General features: G+C 36.1%; 3 protein-coding genes across 10 annotated transcripts in view; all 3 read right to left on the bottom strand.

Moving 5' to 3' along the window:
- Nucleotides 1–19,711, bottom strand: part of LOC141647171 (putative wall-associated receptor kinase-like 11) — a 144,349-nt gene that overhangs the window by 108,749 nt on the left and 15,889 nt on the right. For 2 of the 8 annotated variants that reach the window (XR_012545678.1, XM_074455265.1), the window contains exon 2: nt 5,319–5,710. Coding sequence is in view for 6 of the 8 variants with exons in the window: in XM_074455265.1 (XP_074311366.1) it covers nt 5,319–5,703 (385 nt within the window). In the remaining 2 variants the exon portion in view is untranslated. Of the gene's footprint in view, nt 1–5,318; nt 8,094–19,711 lie in introns of those variants that run through there. The other 6 variants (XR_012545676.1, XM_074455260.1, XM_074455264.1 and 3 more) reach the window with 5 other exon arrangements.
- On the bottom strand, nt 11,372–13,564 carry LOC141645898 (uncharacterized). The gene is made up of 2 exons (XM_074454059.1): nt 12,073–13,564; nt 11,372–11,986 (listed from the first exon to the last, which is right to left on the bottom strand). Exons 1-2 carry the CDS (start codon nt 12,925–12,927, stop codon nt 11,543–11,545), a joined length of 1,299 nt encoding a protein of 432 aa, XP_074310160.1. The 5' UTR covers nt 12,928–13,564; the 3' UTR covers nt 11,372–11,542.
- On the bottom strand, nt 13,581–14,285 carry LOC141648625 (uncharacterized). The gene has a single exon (XM_074457351.1). It carries the CDS (start codon nt 14,283–14,285, stop codon nt 13,581–13,583), a length of 705 nt encoding a protein of 234 aa, XP_074313452.1.

The raw sequence follows: 19,711 nt of genomic DNA, 5'->3' as shown, positions 1-19,711 counted from the left end.
ATGGAAAGAGCATCTCGAGTTTTATTTAGGGATCCTTGAACTCGATCAAGTGCTTATCATTTGGTCGGCTCAAACAACCAAACCACGATGCGAGTAAAGAAGTACTTGAAGAGTATAACTGGTGGAAGAAATCTGATAGTCTTTGCCTAAAGTTTTTGCGTCTTACCACTACACCAAACATTAAGTCCTCCATTTCGGAGACTTACATGGAAATCATTAAGGAACGCTTTCAGACTACCGATAAAGCGGTAGCTGGAAGGCTTATGTCTGAACTTACCACTGCTAAGTATAATGAGAGTGTAACCACCATGCGGCGATGTGTTACACATGACGAATCTGGCGACTAAGTTGGGAAAAAACTGGGCATGAAAGTTGAGGATCCGTTCCTCGCCCAATTTATCATCAACTCTTTGCCGATAAGTTTGATGCTTTCCATCTTCATTACAACACTGTTAAGGAAATTTGGAGTGTTAATGAATTGACCAATAAACTGGTTCGAGAAGCGAGAAGAATCAAACAAAGATGAGGCCGATGCCTCAAGTAAAAATCTTGGCTTATCCCGGCACATCATGTGCATCATGTAAGCGGGAAATCGAAGGGTAAGTTTGGAAACAGAAAGGGCATGAAGTCCGGCCCTTCGATAAGTCGTCTGGATCTGGCATAAAGAAGGATATTAAGAAGCGGAAAGTTGTTTTTTCCGTAAGAAACCTGGCACTTTCGAATGACTTGCATAAAGCGTAAGAATTGGTTCGAAAAGAAGGGTAAGCCTTTGGCTTTAGTATGTTTCGAATCAAATTATGTTGAAGTTCCTTCTAATATATGGTGGCTAGATTCAGGCTCTAATGTACATGTTTCGAATTCCTTGCAGGGATTCCTTACGACAAGAACCATAAATCCAAATGAGGCCTCCTTATACATGGGGAATAAAGATAAAGCCTCCGTAGAAGCCATTGGAAGGTTTAGCTTGGAATTAAGCACTGGATTTAAGTTGAAGTTGGAGGATACCCTTTATGTTCCCTCCTTCGGACGCAATTTAATTTCAGTTTCTAAGTTAGATAATGATGGTTTTAAATTAAGTTTTGGACAAGGTTGTTTCAGTATGTTCGAGACAATATTTTTGTTGGTTCTGGAATTTTGGAAAACGGATTGTATCGAATTTATTTAGATAAATTGTTTTCATAATTTCTTTGTGTTTCTCATAATGTTTCCCTGCATAATAATGTTAGTTCGAAACGTGGAAGGTCTAATGAAAGTTCCTCCTTCTTGTGGCATAAACGTTTGGCCCATATTTCAAGGGTAAGCAAACCAAACACACCAAGAAAGGGTCCACAAGAAGCACTGCTCTTTTAGAAATTATACATACAGACATATGTGGTCCATTTGATGTTCCCTCCATGAGCGGAGAGAAATATTTCATCACCTTTATTGATGATTATTCACGTTATTGTTATCTTTACCTTTTGCATGAAAAATCTCAATCAGTAAACGCTTTAGAGATTTACATTAAGGAAGTGGAAAGGCAATTGGGAAAGAAGGTGAAAATCGTAAGGTCAGATAGGGGTGGTGAATATTATGGCAAATATGATGAATCAGGACAACATCCTGGTCCTTTTGCAAAACTCCTTGAAAGTTTGGGTATTGTCCCTCGGTACACAACTCCCGGGTTCTCCATGGATGAATGGTGTTCTTTGAGAGGCGTAATCGAACCCTATTAGAGGTCATGAGGACAATGATGAGTAATACCAATCTACCCATGAAGTTGCGGATGCATGCCCTTATGATCTACTGTGTATGTTGGAAATCGGGTTCCCGATAAAGCGATTTCAAAGACACCATTTGAACTGTGGAAAGGATGGAAACCGAGTCTTCAACACTTACATGTATGGGGATGCCCGTGAGGCACGCATTTATAATCCACTTGAAAGGAAGCTTGATCCTAGAACCATTAGTGGTTTCTTTATCGGCTATCCGAGAAAAGTCCAAAGGGTATAAGTTTTACTTGTCCTACACACAAGACAAGAATTGTTGAAACCGGAAATGCCAAATTCCTTGAGAATGGCGAAGTTAGTGGGAGTGATCAGGTAAGGGATGTCGTCATCAATGAGGTTAGGGTGGCAATTCCAGTTCCTTTGCCCCCAATTTCTATTGATGAAGTTCCACATAATGATAATGTTGACTCGGTCAATATTGTGGAACCTAATGTTGATGATCCTCCACTCCCGAATGATAACATCGCCACCGAGGTTGTTGATACAAAGACTGAAAAATAACATTAAGAAGGTCCACAAGACCTAGAAGGCCACTATTTCGGATGACTATGAAGTATATCAATGTGAATTTGACATTAGTGTGGATAATGATCCGGTTACGTTTTCACAAGCTATGAATAGTGATGATTAGATAAATGGATTAATGCCATGAAAGAAGAGATGGAGTCTATGGCTAAGAATGAGGTCCGGGAGTTGGTCAATTTACCGAGGGTCATAAGGTCATTTACCGGTGCAAGTGGGTCTTTAAGACCAAGCGCGACTCCTTAGGTAATATTGAACGATAGCATAAAGCCGACCGGTAGCTAAAGGCTTTAATCGGAAAGAAGGCATTGATTATAATGAAACCTTCTCTCCAGTTTCTAAGAAGGATTCTTTACGGATCATTTTAGCTTTAGTAGCTCATTTTGACTTAGAGCTACATCAAATGGATGTGAAAACGGCATTCTTGAATGGGAGTTTGGAAGAAGAAGTCTATATGGCTCGGCTGAAGGCTTCATTATTGATGATAAAGAGGACAAAGTCCAGTATATTAAAGAAGTCTATTTATGGGCTTAAGCAAGCTTCTCGGCAATGGTATATTAAGTTCCATAATACCATCACCTCCTTTGGGTTTCAAGAAAACACTTTGATCGGTGTATATACGAAGATCGGTGGGAGTAAATTTGCATTTTTGGTCTTATATGTCGATGATATACTCATCGCATGAAGCGATGATTTGGGACTATTACATCAAACTAAAGATTTCTTATCAAGCAACTTTGAGATGAAAGATATGGGAGAGGCGTCCTATGTGATCGGGGTGGAAATATCTCGAGACAGATCACAAAGGACCTTAGGGTTGTCTCAGAAAGCCTATATCATGAAGGTCTTAGAAAGATTTAACATGGTAAAATGTAATCCCAATGATGTTCCTATTTAGAAAGGGGATAAGTTCAGCTTAAGTATGTGTCCTAAGACTGAACTAGAACGAAATGCCATGAAAAACTTTCCTTATGCATCTCTAGTTGGAAGCTTAATGTATGCGCAGTGCCATGTCAAAGACCCGACATAAGTTTTGCGATGGGTATGTTGGGTCGATATCACCAATCTGGAATGGGTCATTGGAGTGCGGCTAAGAAAGTTTTAAGGTACTTAAAGGGAACAAGGGACAAAATGCTCACTTATAGACATACTTGATCGGCTTGAGGTTATTGGATATGCCGATTGATTTTGGAGGATGTGTGGACTCAAGGAAAAGCACCTTTGGTTATGTGTTTACTTTAGCTGGGGGGCAATCTCCTGGAAGAGTGCTAAACAGACAATTATTGCCTCATCCACTATGGAAGCTGAATTTGTAGCGTGCTTTGAGGATACTATTCAAGCTTTATGGTTGCGGAACTTTCTTTCGGGGATTAGCATTATGAATTACATTGCAAGGCCGCTGAAAATTTACTGTGATAATGCCGCAACTGTCTTCTTTTCGAAGAATGATAGGTATTCTAAAGGTATAAAACACATGGAAATGAAATACCTATCAGTTAAGGAGGAAGTTCGGAAAAACACTGTGTCAATTGAGCACATCACGAGTAGTGCCAATATAGCAGATCCTTTAACTAAGGGGTTACCTCCAAAGACATTTTTAAAGCATGCTACGATATGGGTCCGGAGGATAATCATTAAGGCTTTTCGTTTGTGTTTGGATCATGCTAATGTTTTGTAATGATGACACTTATGTTTTGATTAATCAACTTATGTTTTCTTATGATGATGGTTTCGAACGATTTTACGATCGTATTATTGTTATTGTATACATTATTATTATTGCACGATTAACAGAATCAGTCCTTTTCCTCAAGGACATTATCGGGGATTATGTTTGCTCCTTGTCTTGACCGATTATTCTAAATGATTGGTCCGTAGTACATGGAAGGACCACTTCTCTTGTATAGTAGTGTTTCCGCCATGACTCAACTAGTTGTTCGGAATGATCGGGGTAATTAAGATAAACCCATTATGTATTCATTTAGTTTTCTGCGCGACTTATGACTCTGTTTGCACGTGACATTATGTTTAGGTCAGTAATATGGTCCAAGTGGGAGAATGTAAGAATTATCATATTAATTCTCTATTATGTGGACCTAATTACTGACGTCAGTCACTTTAATAGATAATAGCTAAATATGATGTTTCGGGTTTTTAGTCGGAGTAATAGACTAAGTGGATTACGGTTAATGTTTACAGGCCATTAACATATTAGGCCCACTTATCTAATTATGCCCCTCCTGCCACCTATATAATAAAAGCTACACTTGTTTGTGGTTTTAACCTAATTCATATTCATTAAGAGAAACACACAAGAAGAGAATTAGAGAATAAGGAAGGCAGGAGAAGGCAAAAGATTGGAGTTTATCTTCTTGTTGATTTCAAGGAATCTCCTTATCAGATCTAATGACTACTCCACGTAAGTACTCATCTGTAATTATCACTGCAATCAAGATCCTCTAAATTTATGTTTACATGATGAATTAAAATTGGGTGGATTAGGAGCATCTGAATGACGGGAATTTCTCAATGACAAGAGCATCTGAATGGCGAGGTGGTGGCAGGGAGGGAGAAGGCGGCGGTTGGGGGTGGGCAGACAGGGCCCGGAGACGAGGGTGGTGGCACAGTTCTGGGTGGGTTAGGCTGAGTTCCGTGGGATGGGTGGCGGGTTTTGGGGATCCTGCCGACGGTGGGGTGGGTTCCGACCGGCGAGTCTGGTGGCGGGCGGTCGTTACGTGGTGGTGGAAATTGAAAGAATTTATTAAGGGAGAACAAAATTAAGAAGTTGAATGTTGAAATAGAAAGGGTAAAATGGTAAATCATGTCCATTAAAGAGTATGACCCTTAAGGAAAAACGATGAAATACAAGTTATATCTAGATGGTTTACGAAAAAAAACAATGAATTACCAACTTTTTCCTGCGGTTAAGGAGAGCTAATTTTTTTTAGAGAATATTGAATGTTCACACTTTTCTACTTACAAAATTTAGAACCGTGATGATAAAAATGGGATTTAGAGAATATTTACCTTGGCATCCATTGGGAAGATAGGGGTTTCCTTCATAAAATTCCGGACACGAGCAATTCCCGAATTCCAGGCGACCACCGTCACACACTTGAGGCGGAAATTTAGACTTCCATTGTAATGCCGTCGGGAAGTTTGCCAAATTGGATAATGACCCGGTTAAATTAGTCACAAAGTCATTGTCAATCAAGGCTACTGATGCATTGCAAGAGTTGGAATTCGTTTGTTGTTTGAAAACATCTATCTCAAAATAATCAAAATCAATATCTAACCCAATTGAGGATGTGCAGCGTCCATCGCCATTGCCATTCGTATCAATCATGTTGAAATCATCACTGAGACAAACTGAAGCACACGAAGCCAAGATTGTCCCATTCTGACTCTTCATTACAGCTCTGCTTTCACAACCCTCCATCATTAACTTATTGTACTCCCCCGAGAATAGATATGAAGTACCTTTCAAGTCGTAGCTAATGATTTTCTTAACGCCACTACTTTCACAGATATTTTTACGTGGCAGGCTTACTTTGACTCTAAGGTCGAATCGAAAAACATCGTTCACAGCTCCCGGCCCGATGATATTTAACACCTCAAGATTGATCTGCCGTAAGAATGGTTTTGAGGAACCAAACGACGTATTGCAAGTAATCTCGTAAGATCGGTTGTAGTAACAATCGGCACCAATGCCAAACGGATATGGAATCTTAACATCACCGCAATGATCAACACAGTTAGGCTTCGAAATACTGAAACCAACTGCGATTCTTAGCACTAGCAACAGCTGAAGCATTAATAAGAACCACGACACCATTTTTTGTATTTTTTCGATCAGATAATAGACTACAGAACTTAGCCACACACAGACTACTTATATACTGTTAATTAATTCAAGGGTACTATCTAAATAACTGTCCCGTCTTTGTTTACTGGTTATATATTTCAGCCAACCATAATTGACTCTTTTGTACTTCTATTATTGAACACTAGTTGAAAAACCCGTGCATTATTAGGATTATTTGTAAAAATATATTCTTAAGTTAACAAAAAATTCCAACTATATTGAATCATTGATGAAAAAAAAATCATGGTTGGTATAGTTGATTGATTAATTATTAGTGCTTTTACTGTAAAAATTTGACATTCAATAGTACTTATAACATCAAGAGATTTAGTTATAATATATACTTTGCTTTTTCACACAAATGGTTTTTAATTCAATAAAAAACGCTCTCTGTAAACATGGTGCAACTCACTTAAATGAATCCTTAATAACTGAGACGGACCTTTATGAGTCTTGTAAATTATTTTAACCTACAACAACTACGTAAAAATGAATGATGTTACGTAAAACAACAATTATCATAATTAACTAGTTTTAAACCCGTGCAAAATTGCACGGATATATTATCTAAATTGTTGTATATTCAACTAAACATATGTTATTTATATCAAAATTAGTAGAAGAATGAATATCATAAAATTAAAAATATTCGGTTTTTTTGTTAAAACTAATTTAGTTGTTGTATTAGTACACTTGTTACTATTACAAATCAAAATCTTCTTATCTCGCTTTCTTGTGAGTGTAAATCGTCAAAAGAAGTTCATGTTGAAAGCTAGATAATTATATATGACTTTCTCACATTTCGAGACACTCATTTCTCTCTTTAATATCTCTTAAAATAAAAGATATGTAGTCATATGAAAGAACTATTCGTAATGAATTTAATGATCACATTTTAATAATTTTTGAACAAATATATTTTTTTTTGTAAATATTAAAGTTAAAAGTTTACCTCGCAAATGCAAAATGTATATATAAAATTATAGGGACTACTAACTTAAGATAAAAATATTTCCACAACTTTTGTTCTTGTCCAATACGGGAGTATAGAACTATACAAAACTATAAGTTTATATTAATATTAATATAATCCCTCCGGTCATTTGTTTACTTTTTTCATTTTTAGGTGTCTTAGTCAATTTGTTTATCTTTTTATTTTGAGAATGCTTTTGATGAACAATTTGATAATTCACACTCAATTTATTGACCCGTAACTGGCCCGACCCTGAATGACCCGATCTAAAACCACTTAATCAAGTACCCGACAAAACATAACTTTAATATATTTTTATTGACCTAAAAAGACATAAAATGATTTTTCTATCTTAAACATTGACTCGAAAATGCTAGGCCTAAAATAACTGATTGACCTAAAAATTTTATCAGAACAGACCGAAGCCAAAACAACCCGACACGAATTAACCAAAAAAACTGAGAATAACGCGTCCCGAGTTTACCCAACTCGAACCCAGTTTTACCTTTAGGGCTTTAGGCAATTCAAATTGTAGTAGTTATCAATAGCATCAAATAAGAAGAAAAACACATGCACAAAAATATAAGTCCATTTACATCGACGCAGCCCAAAGCTTTCAAATTATAAAGCAACTATCTCCCAGCCTTACACACAGACCAAACACCAAAATCACCAAACCCTAAAATTTCTTAATCAGCTCCTTGACCCTGCCTCCACCGCCTATCATTTTTATTTTTTCACAATCCTCTATTCCAATTTAAGGCCGTTTATTTATTTAGTTAAATTTAATTATTTCAACCATTCTACCACCCTTTTGCCAAAATTTATTAAATTCATCTCGAAAAAAATTGCAAGAGTAGTCTACTAAATCATTGTAACAACGATTTCTTATGAATCGTTTTGCTTTTGGGTTGAGGTGTGCTTCATTTACTTTATTTATAAATATGACAATTAATAAATCTATATTTTTAATCAGAAATTATCAGATTTGTCTTTTATTTTTTTAAATATTAATTTAAATATTTCAATTAAAGTTTCGTTTGGAATTTTTCTTCTTCATAAAAGTTTCTTAATTTCTGAAATATATTAATTTTTATTTTAAAATATTTGCAAGCATTTTATTTATAAAAATCGATATTAAAATTTTTTGCGCGTTCTTATCTTTTGTTTTTTATTTAGTTTTTAGCAATTATACAAAAATGATTGATATAATTCTAAAAATATAGAATGTATTTAATTGTTGTAATTAAACTTTTGACTTTATATTATTTTTTGTATTGTATATTATATAAGTTCAGAATCATACTAAAAAAAATTGAGTTAAAATAAAAAAATATGTGAATTAAAATGTTATTAATTCAGATGTACTGTCAATAGGGCCCACGATTTCTCTTTTTTGGAAAAAAAAAACTGCACATCAATGACGTGGACGCACAGAATTGCTTTAAATGCTTCTGTATTAATAAAGATAAGATTATATTTCAAAGAAAATGTTGGATCTCTTAAACATAATTTTACCTTGATAATATATCTACAATTAAGTGTATTTGCTCCTTATAAACTTCTCGCAACATCAAATCCAAACTAAATTTCAATAGAATTATTAGTCTCCAAACAACAATCAAAAATGTATGCGATTCTATTGCATAGAATGTACGGGACAACATCATTTATTAGTTTTATGAGAATTTAAAATCGTTGAGTTACTAAGTTAATATTTTATGGCAACGCTGAAACGTTGGTTTACGTTACCATGGTCTGGTAATAGAAAACTATTAAATTTAACAAAAAGTCAAACCATGCTGAAAATGAGAGCAAACAAAATTTCGGGAGTTGATTTAGATGAGAAGTGATTAATCGTCAATTCCTCTCACAAATACGCAACAAAAATGTTGGCATTTGGTATTGACTATATTAGTTGTATATTATTCACAGATATAATTGGATTGTAAAGTTATTATTCTTATAATCTCACGCGTCATCGATTTTTAACAGAAATAGTCTTATTTACAATTAAGACTACTTATCCTTAAAAGCTTCATGCAAAATATATAGTACGACACATAATTTGATAAATTTGTGAAAACTTCTTTGTAAATAATGTCCTTCGTTTGGCCTTGATACATTTGGTCACTATCACGATGAGAACCTTAATCCCTTGGATGACGTTGTTCTTGACACTTGTACGTAAAGGTGTCATTACTAAAAATTGGTTTCAGCACATAAATTCCAACATGATTAAGTGATTGTCCTTAACTCTTGTTTATTGTCTAGCGTATCATAGCCACAATGTATATTGCCTACGCCCAAGAATAAAGGAATCTTTGTATCCGATGAAGTCATTCCTATGCTCGGTTCAGTACCTTTTGCCAATTTGGAACCCGTAATTATCTTCCTTTCTATATCGAATTTTCCAAGGCGATTTATAATAAGACAATGTCTCTTTAGATAGTGCTCTTACAGAGTTGATATGTCAACAACATAACCGACATACCACACTTAGTAGAACATACCATTATGAGTTATGTTAAAAAATTCATCATGTATACTCCCTTCTTGTCTTAATAAACATCTTTCTCAATGCTTCGTAAGGGTCAAACGTTGTTTATAACTTTGACCATTAATATGTCAAAAATCATGGTCAAACTAATGTATTGACGACTCTCCAAAAGCAAAATATAGGATCATTGCGAAGAGGATGACGTATATTTAGTGTGAAATTCAAAGAAGATAATGAATTTTGCTCCCAAAGTCTAATGGGACTAAAATACTCTACCAAGTCTCGAATAATAGGAAAAAAACGACTCCTAAAAGTAAGGATTCTATACGGGCGAGGGGACAGGACGAATGTAGGTTTTCTCATACCCGTATTAATTAGAAAAATTATACGCCCTTAGTTGTCACAAGAAAAAAATTTCAAAACCATAGATCAGCTTATGTAGATCTTAAAATAGTTCGTTCCATATAAATGTTATGTTCTCGCTTATTCTATAGTTTTCAAATACTTCTAATATTTTATTTACCCATGGTTGACATGATTTAAAATTCAGTTTGAGTCTGAAACTTTATTTATATTCGCTACATCCAAGACAAAAGAGATAATTGGGCAATTGTTATAGATTTTCCTTTTGATCAAATTTGTTTTTTCTTATTGTATAGTTAATAATTTTCTTACATGGAACGCTATTTATTTTGAACCAATTGCTTATTTATTCTATTTCTCATGATTATGATACATACGTACTTTGTGTTACAATGTCTCATTGCTAATATTTATTCTAAACCAATAGCTATTTATTTTATTAATCAAGTTTATAAAATTAAAAATAGAACATGAGATTAACTCCTAACAATAAGTTCAAAAGTAAGTAAACATGGGCAAAAAAAAATATCAAAAAGAAATTAATTTGATATTACGAAGGTCAAGAGATCATGAAATTAAAAATCTCATATTTAGGCTCTGTTCCGATAAAAATAAGCTTAAATTTATCTGGCCAAAATTTCATTTATCTTTTTTGTTGTAAGTATTTGGTGGATAAATTATTTACCAAAATAAGCGAAGCATGTGAGAAATAAGCTACCTTTTTTTTTATTACTCAATTTATAATATAAAATACGTAGTACTTACTGTGTCCTTTTATGCCATATTATCAAAAAAAAAAAGTTAACTTTCAGTTAGTTTAAAAAGCAGTTTTTATTTAATCGGTTCCGTATTTTCAGTTATCTTTTAAGGAGTCCGTTTTTGAAATAATGCTCAAAAATAAAAGAATTGTCGTTTTGGGTCGGTTTTGAAAACATTTATCGAAATGGTGTCCACGTAGGCTCGGTTTTGACGAGCTCAGATGAAGCTTAAACACGCCATACGTATTGGCGTGTTTACTTCAAAGAACACGCCATTAGATATGGCGTGTTTAGGCAGTCTAAAATTCTAACCCAAAGTCAGTAGCTGAACAATATAAGCAAAGGAAACACGCCATTCCGTATGGCGTGTCTTAAGAAGAAAACACGCCATTAGCTATGGCGTGTTTAAGCAGCACAATTTTTAGCCCCTTTCCAGTAGCTGGTAAAATCTCAAATATTAAACACGCCATACGTAATGGCGTGTCTTCCTCTTGAAACCCGCCATTAGCTATGGCGTGTTCTTCCAGTTTCCTTTTTTTTTTTCATTGCTGCACAAATTTCCTTCGTCCTCATTTCTTTCCTTTGCCAAAAAAGAAAACCAAACTCAACAATGCTCAACAATGCAAAGGACAACACAAACCATTGCCTATTATAAATAAAAACCGAGTTTACACACCACATAAGCTTCGCACAAGGGGATTAAATTCTAAGTTTTACAACTAAAATGTCAAACAAATTAACCATCTAAAATGTCAAACAAACCATTAATCCTCTAACTATTACATCAAGTCATCAAGTCTTCTTCTTGCTTTTTCCTCGAATGCGACTCCAAAACCCTTTCTTAGGCTCCGGGGTACCTTGTTCATTGACGGGTGACATTGAAGACATGGAAGGGATTGAAGACATGGCCGGCATTGAAGACATGGAAGGCATGGAAGACATAGAGTGTCTAGCCGGCATGGATGACTTAGAGCGTCTAGCCCTCCTAGTGTATTGAACCAATGGTGCATCGTCATCCACATTCATTGAGTTGAGGGACTCTTGAACCATTGGTGAACTTTCTTCCCTTGGTTCCACGGTTGGTTGAAGGAGATGGGAATAGCCTACATGTTCAAGCGATTGAGAGGAGTAGTCCCGTAGGTGTGAAACCATTGTGCGGAAATGAGGAGGCACCTCAAGAGGCATTTGTCGAAGCTCCTTATCACATGTATTATGGACATTGACGAAACCATGCGCCTAAAACAAAATAAGTAGTATAAGAAAATCACATTTTATGATATATTGGTTAAGAATTTTAAGACAAGTATATTAAGTGTACTTACAAGATATTGTGTGGCTCCAAATGGTGCTTGATAAGTAGCTTGTGGAGGGAAAGGGTTCAAGCGAAGAATAGTGCGATCCCGGTACCAAACCATGTAAAGGTCGTAGTAGCTCATTTCAATATCATCCTCTTCACCACGGAACCGAAAATCACCCCTTCTAACCCAATTTGATATGTAGGGTTGATGTTTTTCTATCCAATTCCGTGAAGAGGCACCCCTTTTGTCAACTTTGTGCAAGTTTGGTTCGGTATTAGAGTTTAAAGGGATAAATTGTTTCCACTCAAATTGACGAGCTACCCTATTAGGAAAATGCCACTCAACAATGTCGAAACAAATCATAGGTGCCATCACTGTCCAATCGTCGGAGTCATCATAACAAAACTCGGGCAAAAAAGACAAAATCTGTCGGGTGTAAGGTTGCCATGTAAACTGATCATGTCGCATTGAATCAAAAGCATCCCTATACCCAATTAGTGTGGTCACCCCTTCCGGCCTCTTACGATTCACACTTGCCCACCTACGACCCAATGAGTCAATCCTGATTTGATGTTGAGAACCTAATGGGTTCGGCCCATTGTAAGGACCCCAATAAGCCTCATCTTTCAAAGGGTGAAATTTAGAAGCATATGAAGCTAAGTGTTCTCCGGTAGAATAGGCGATGTCCACAAATTGAGTAGCATTTAAACCCTTCTTTTTACAAACGGCATACACATGTGAACATGGATACTTGTATATTTGGAACTTGTTACAAGTACATGTCCTCTTGGATAAATCAACGGTGTGCAAATGGTTACCATGTGACATGGGTCGAGAACCTCTACGTGTTGTGACTTGGTTGGTACACCCCTCCGACATGGTCAAAAGCCACAACCTTATGGTATGCTCCTTTTTGGCAATTTTCCTCCAACAAGGTTGTAATCTTCGGACTATAATGAAGCCCCTTCATCAATCGTTTCCTTGCAAACTCACGTCGCTCAACAAAGTATGCATTAACTCTAAAAAATACACACTTTACGAGTGCCGTTACGGGTAGAAAACGTGCTCCTTTAAGAACATTATTAAATGCCTCCGCCAAATTAGTAGTCAATATTCCATATCTATGTCCACCATCATGGCAAATTGACCACTTCTCTATTCCAATTTCAACAACATATTGTTGTGCCTCTCTATTCAACTCACTTAGGCGACGAAATCCTATGTCAAACTTCTTGTTTTGTAATTGCATTGCCGTTGACCCAAACATTTCTTTAACTGCATTATTTCTAAATCTTGTATTAACATTTGAAGCCAAATGACGAATGCAAACTCTATGATAAGCATACGGCTCCTCCCACCCACTACCAACTTCACTCATTGCTTTCATAATCCCTTTGTGTCTATCGGAAATGACACACAACCCACTTCTTTTGGTAACAAATACTCTTATGCAAGACATAAACCAAGGTCAACTATCGGTATTTTCGGCTTCAACAATAGCAAAAGCAACCGGGAAAATTTGATTATTAGCATCAATTGACATAGTCAAAAATTGTTCCCTTGAACTTTCCATATAAGTGGGTTCCATCAATGCTTAAAACTGGCCGACAATGTTCAAAGCCATCAATACATGGTTTAAATGCCCAAAAAACACGCTTGAATTTTTGCACATTTGGGTTCGTTGTTGGTGTTGTATAAAATTGAACAATAGTGCCAGGATTAGATTCTTTTAAGCTTTGCATGAAACGAGGTAGCAACTCATATGATTTATCCCAATCTCCAAATATTTCCTCAATTGCTCTTTGTTTTGCATTCCAAGCTTTGGTGTATGAAATTGTGTAACCATAGTTATCTAAAATATAAGTAACAACAGAGTTTACTTTATATCCCCAATCTCCCTCAACAAGGTTACGAATCTCATGACTTATGAATGCTCGTTTCAAATTCATGTGGTCTTGAGGTACCATGTCACAAACACAAGACTCATCATGAGGACCTTTGTATGTCACAATGGTAAAAACTTCAGAATGAAAGTCTTTTTGTGTAGCCCTTAACCGCCAATTACATGGTGTAGGAATCCGGCCACATTTGAAGGTAATAGTATTAGGCTTTGATTCGGCAACTTTGAAAAATTGATTTGCTTTAACACAATATGATGTCACCTCATCGCTAAGTGAAGCTTTGTTTGGGAACACTTGTCCAACCGCAAACTCTTTCCCATGTTCATATCTTACCATATTTTCCCAAGTTTTCCAGCTATTCAATTCATCCTCATCTAATTTATCAATCTTATTAAACTAAACAATGGGAGCACTAGCAAATACAAGATCATCATCACCATCTTCTTCATTTGCCAAAAAATTCTCATCAAGTATTGCCAATTCCTCATTAATCTCATCGCCTTCTAACTTACCATAAAATTCCCCATCATTTACGTCATTAGTTTCAAGTGAAACAAATTGAGCAACATCATCTAGCCTAATACTTAGTGTAGGAGTGACAATTTGACTAGTAGAAACTTCTACAAATATGTCCATTGAAGGAGCATGTGAATGACGAATACTTGCCCATAACGCTTTAAAGGCTCCCTCATTATTAAGGGGAACAATTTTGAAACACCCGGCACTTGGAAATTTCATCATTACCTTCAATTGAGTACCCAAACGTTGAACACCGATTCCCTTATATATCTCTTCAACTAATTCAAGATATGTCATCTTTGTACTAGCTAGAATAAAACATTGATTCCCTCCTCTATAAGTTACACATCCATTTTGCTCCAACACTTCTCCATCCCAATAACAAATAAGAGAAAAATCACAAATTTCCATTCTATAAAAAAAAAATTGAACAAATTTAGTATAAATCAACTACCAATAACCTAATTTCCCTAAAATACATACCTAAACAACAATTAAAAATCATAAATCGTTCATCCTACCTAATTAGGGTTTCGAAAATTTGGGGTTTTTTTAAACAACCTTAAATTAACACATATAAGTTGTAGATCTAGGCACAAAACAACATAATTACCAACAATGAAGACAAAATAAGCTAAATCTACATTCAAAAGATGAAATTAAATAAGTTAAAAGAATTAGATTACCTTACTAATTAGGTAGAATGTATTTGAAAAGCAAAAACCCAATATAATGTCGGAGACACGCCGGAGATTCGCCGGAGATGAGTGTGAGGTGAAGAAATAAGAAGGGAAGTGAGGTTTGTTGTATCGCACTTGAGGAGTTTGAGAGGCGGAGATGGTGAATGGTGTGTGTTTTGTGGTAGAAAGTGACGGGGAAAAGAAAGTTGTTAAAAAAAAAAGATTCTCTTTAAACACGCCATACGTATTGGCGGGTTTCTTTGAGAAGACATGCCATACGTAATGGCGGGTTCTCTTTCTTTCCAAAAACACAGCCACTGGACTTGGGCTGAAAAATAGAGCTGCTAAAACACGCCATACGTAATGGCGTGTTCCCTTTGTTTCCTTATGTTGCTACTGACTTGGGGTTTAATTTTTGGACTGCCTAAACACGCCATATGTAATGGCGTGTTCTCTCAATTAAACACGCCAATACGTATGGCGTGTTTAAACCCATCTGAGCTCGTCAAAAACGAGCCTACGTGGACACCATTTCGATAATTATTTTCAAAACCGACCCAAAACGACAATTCTTTTATTTTTGAGCATTATTTCAAAAACGGATTCTATTTTAAGCTCGTTTTTAGGGTTCAGTTAGTTTTTATAATGAAATTTGAGATATATTGTATGAGTAATGTGTATGACATTAATATACCATATAATTAGTTACATAGTGTATTTTGAGTATGTAGCACCTACTATTTCTTAATGGTTAGATTACTTGGATATATGCTGGTGGTATATATGAAATTTTGTAGTAGATGAAATTAGGCGATACTACTAAAGCGTGAGTCTATAACCGATCATCAATTCAACATATGATCGAATAACACTATGAGTTGTTCCATTATTATACAAAAGTTTTGAGTTGTTTAAACTCCCAAATTTTACTTCAGTTTTTCTCGGTTTCATTCCTCCATCTAATGATCTCCACATTCTTATAGAAAATAAATTAGTTAAACAAAATTAGTAACATATATAGATAAGTGAAATGTTTTAGGGAAATTCCCACTTGTACCCCTCTGGTATTGATTAATCTCATGTGTACCCCTTCTTTTAAAAAAAGCTCACTTGTATCCTCCAACTTTCTAGTTATTCTCACTTATACCCTTTAAGTATAGTAAATGATGAATGTTAAGGATAAAGTGGGGAAGAAGGGAAAAAGATGAATGTTGAAGATGAAGTGGAGTCATATAAAATGAATTTGGAGAGAAAAACGATGTTTGTTGAAAAGAAAACAAATAATTCAATTAGAATATGCTTCTTCGTATCGTTTACGAAGCCTTTAACATCTTACTTGATGCCTTGACGGAACTTAACACTTCTTCCCCACTTCATAGTGACAAGCGAGAATTCATTTCACATCTTAATTGTTGGTGTTTAGTATTATGAACTTATGGTCACGATTTCTATGTAAGTAGGATGTTAGAGTGTGGATTTACTTAAAAGTAGGGGTACAAGTGAAATTAACTTATACTTGAAGGGTATAAGTGAGAATAACTAGGAAATTGTAAACACACACAAAAAAAAAACCTCAATCAAAAACTCTCTCTCTACAATCCTCTCTAAATAATCCCCCCAAAAAAAAACCCAAAACTATCTTCTTTATTGTCCCACCGCCACTGCCACCCTTCCATCCTCTACCCCATATCACACCGTCTTTCGCCGGAGATGACGCTCTCAGGTTTTGATTGCGCTCATCTCTGGCGGCCCACCATTATTTTTTACGGTTAATTCAGTATACCAATTTTCCTTTGTCGATGGGATCGTGTGTTTCCTCGTCTTCCTTTCTATATACAAGATTTCAAGCTGCATGTCACTTTGTTGTCCTGATTGTGGTCGTTTTCTGTCTATGGTCATCGTCTTGTCTGCCGGGTATGTCCGGTCTGTCTTAAGTCGTCAATCTCCAAGTTGGGTGGTTGTGTTGGTGGTCGTTTTTTGTTGGGTTTGCATGCAACTGATCCTTTGATTTTCGCGTCCCTCCGTTACCTTGTCCTGTCGCCGTCGGTCTGGATTCCAACCCAGTGGTGATCCCCCCCATTTCCCCCACCATTGGTTTGATTTCCTTGTTCTTGGTGTGTCAGTCTGTGTCGATGAGTATAGCTAATCTGGTTGCGCATTGTTGTTCTGGGTGGTCGTATTTTGGATCTGATTTGGTGATTCCCCCATTTCCCCCATCAATCGGTCCTTTTTACTTTATCACTTTGGTCTGTATGTGTCGTCTTTTAGCCTGGTTGGGTTGCATGTGTGACGGTGGTCCTGGGAGTTGTCGTTTGGTGAAAAGGGTGTCTTTTTCGGTCTTGCATCCCTTTGCGTGAGTCTTTTCCTCTGTCCGTTTATCCTTTTTCTTGGTCTTGGTTGACTTTTGTGGGGTGTTGGTTTGTTTGGGTTCGGTTCGGGCTTTGACAGTTGGTCCTTTTCGGTTCAATTTGTTGTTGGGTGCTTCTTTTGCAGCTGTTGTTTTCTTGTTATAGTTTTCTGGAAGGCGGTTCCCATCCCTTCTCTGTTCTTTTTGAATTTAAATTGGTCTTCTGTGTTAATCAGTATGAAGATGGCGGGTTTGGTTGTGTCGATATGGGGTAGCTTGTGGTTTTGGGTGTGTCCGTTGCGGTGGTCTCCTCCAATTTTAATGTCGTTGTTTAGCATTATTTTCGTCATGTTTTTACAAATAATCTTCCTTTATGGGAGACTCTCTAATAGGCTTAGTTATGTTCTATGGACTAATGGCCTTTCTATGGTGTCTTTGGTAGTAATTGGTGTATGGTTGGCCGGGGGGACCTTTTTGGTCTTTTTTATCACTTTACTTGCTTCCTTGGGTTGTTGGTCTTTGGACTATTTGAGTCGCTCACCACGGTGTAGGGGATTCTTCTCCACTGAAGACAAGCTGCTTCAACTTGTTCTTCCTCCTTTCTTTCTACGTTCTTGTGACGTAAGTGCACCTGGCTCGTCTCGTTGGCTTGTGGAAGTTGACAGTATTGCTGATGATTTGGCCGAAGTTATTCGTGGCCTACCTCATCTTACCAGCTTTGCATCGGTCGTCTCTTTTGTCATGAGACGGTTTTAGTTTTATTAGATGTATCGTTAAATTTTCTTTTTCTCTTAGCTACTGTTGAATGTAATATTATAAGGATGGCTGATGCTATAGTTACGTCTATGGCCTAAGCGATCTTTTTTTCACTCTGACAAAAAAAAAAAAAAAAAAAAAAAAAAAAAAAAAAAAAAAACTAGGAAATTGTAGGGTACAAGTGGACTTTCATGAAAAGAAGGGGTACAAGTGAGATTAGTCCATACTAGAGGGATACAAGTGGGAATTTCGCAATGTTTTATGTAGATAACTTGAATGTATATAGAAGCATTTTTCCCTATGTTTAAGGTTATTTAATGAAAATACCCTGAACTATGGGGGTATTGCTCAAAATACTCCAACCTTTATTTTAACTAACAATAAAACCAACAATTACACACCTTCACTTATACTACACTAGGTCGACCACTACCTGCTAAACAGGTGAACTTTCATTTTATACTCTTTTAACCTCTTTTTTCTTTTCCTGATAACTTTTTTTTACTTATTCTCCTGCCTTTGCACCTAATCCATTAAAGCTATCAGACTTCTCAAACACACCAGTGATGATACTTACCAACACCGCCTCAATTGATTGCTTCTTAAATTCATCTTCTATTACTCTCTTAAATTCATCTTCTATGACTCTCGTACAATCTGGTGGTTGATTACAAGGGAAGTAAGAATAGTAAAGGAAGAAGATGAAGTCTAGTAAAGAGGAAAAGGGTGGGTTTGAAGAGAATGTTCAAGAATCTCCGGAAAAATATCGGCAAATTCACCCGTGGAATTAGAATTATGGTCTGAAACTGGGGAATTAGGGTTGGAATTGGGGATTTAGGGTTCTTATTGTTCTTTTGGACTAAGCGAGTTACCTTGAATTCTTCGAAAAATAGTACCACCCCAAAACCTTCCAAACCCCAAATTAATTTGGGGATCTAGCATTCTTGAAAATTACCTCCATTGTTGAATGGAGAGTCATATGCAATGAAGCAATGCATGTCTGTCCAAATGTACAACTTTCAGACCCCTTTTCCTAAAACTCATACAGTATTCAATTTCCACATCATATCTTTAGTGATGATTAATGTAATCTGCCAAGTCCGGGTAGCCTTTGATTTAAAAAATTATCGAACGTGGTAAACGAATTGCTTTGAGTAGGAACTTAAGAATGGCGCTTAAAGTGCCCCAAGTTGATAATCTGGGCTTCAACAAATGAATAATAATTGAGGGGTTATTATTTGGAAATGAATTCAAAGGTTTCTAGGAGGCGAATTCAAAGATCTTTATACCAAGTTGATTTTAGTAGAACAATAAATTCAGGGTGTTGGAATTTATTTAGAGCATCGATTATATGAGTACTTTTAACAGATAAAATAGAAGTGATATAAATTTTGAAAAAAATGAGTAAAGGAAAAAAGATGAAGTTGGTAAAAGGGAGTAAGAGGCAGTAATTGAAGAAG

The sequence above is a fragment of the Silene latifolia genome, chromosome 3, assembly GCF_048544455.1.
Source record: "Silene latifolia isolate original U9 population chromosome 3, ASM4854445v1, whole genome shotgun sequence".
NCBI lineage: Eukaryota > Viridiplantae > Streptophyta > Magnoliopsida > Caryophyllales > Caryophyllaceae > Silene > Silene latifolia.
This window is presented reverse-complemented; position numbering and strand designations above follow the sequence as displayed.

Bases quoted from the DNA above. Each gene is read 5' to 3' on its own strand.
- LOC141645898 (XM_074454059.1), bottom strand. From the start codon at position 12,927: ATGTCGGAGGGGTGTACCAACCAAGTCACAACACGTAGAGGTTCTCGA. The intron at 11,987-12,072 runs GTAAGTACACTT...ATTTTGTTTTAG, and splicing joins TTGGAGCCACACAATATCTT to GCGCATGGTTTCGTCAATGT.
- LOC141648625 (XM_074457351.1), bottom strand. From the start codon at position 14,285: ATGGTAAGATATGAACATGGGAAAGAGTTTGCGGTTGGACAAGTGTTC.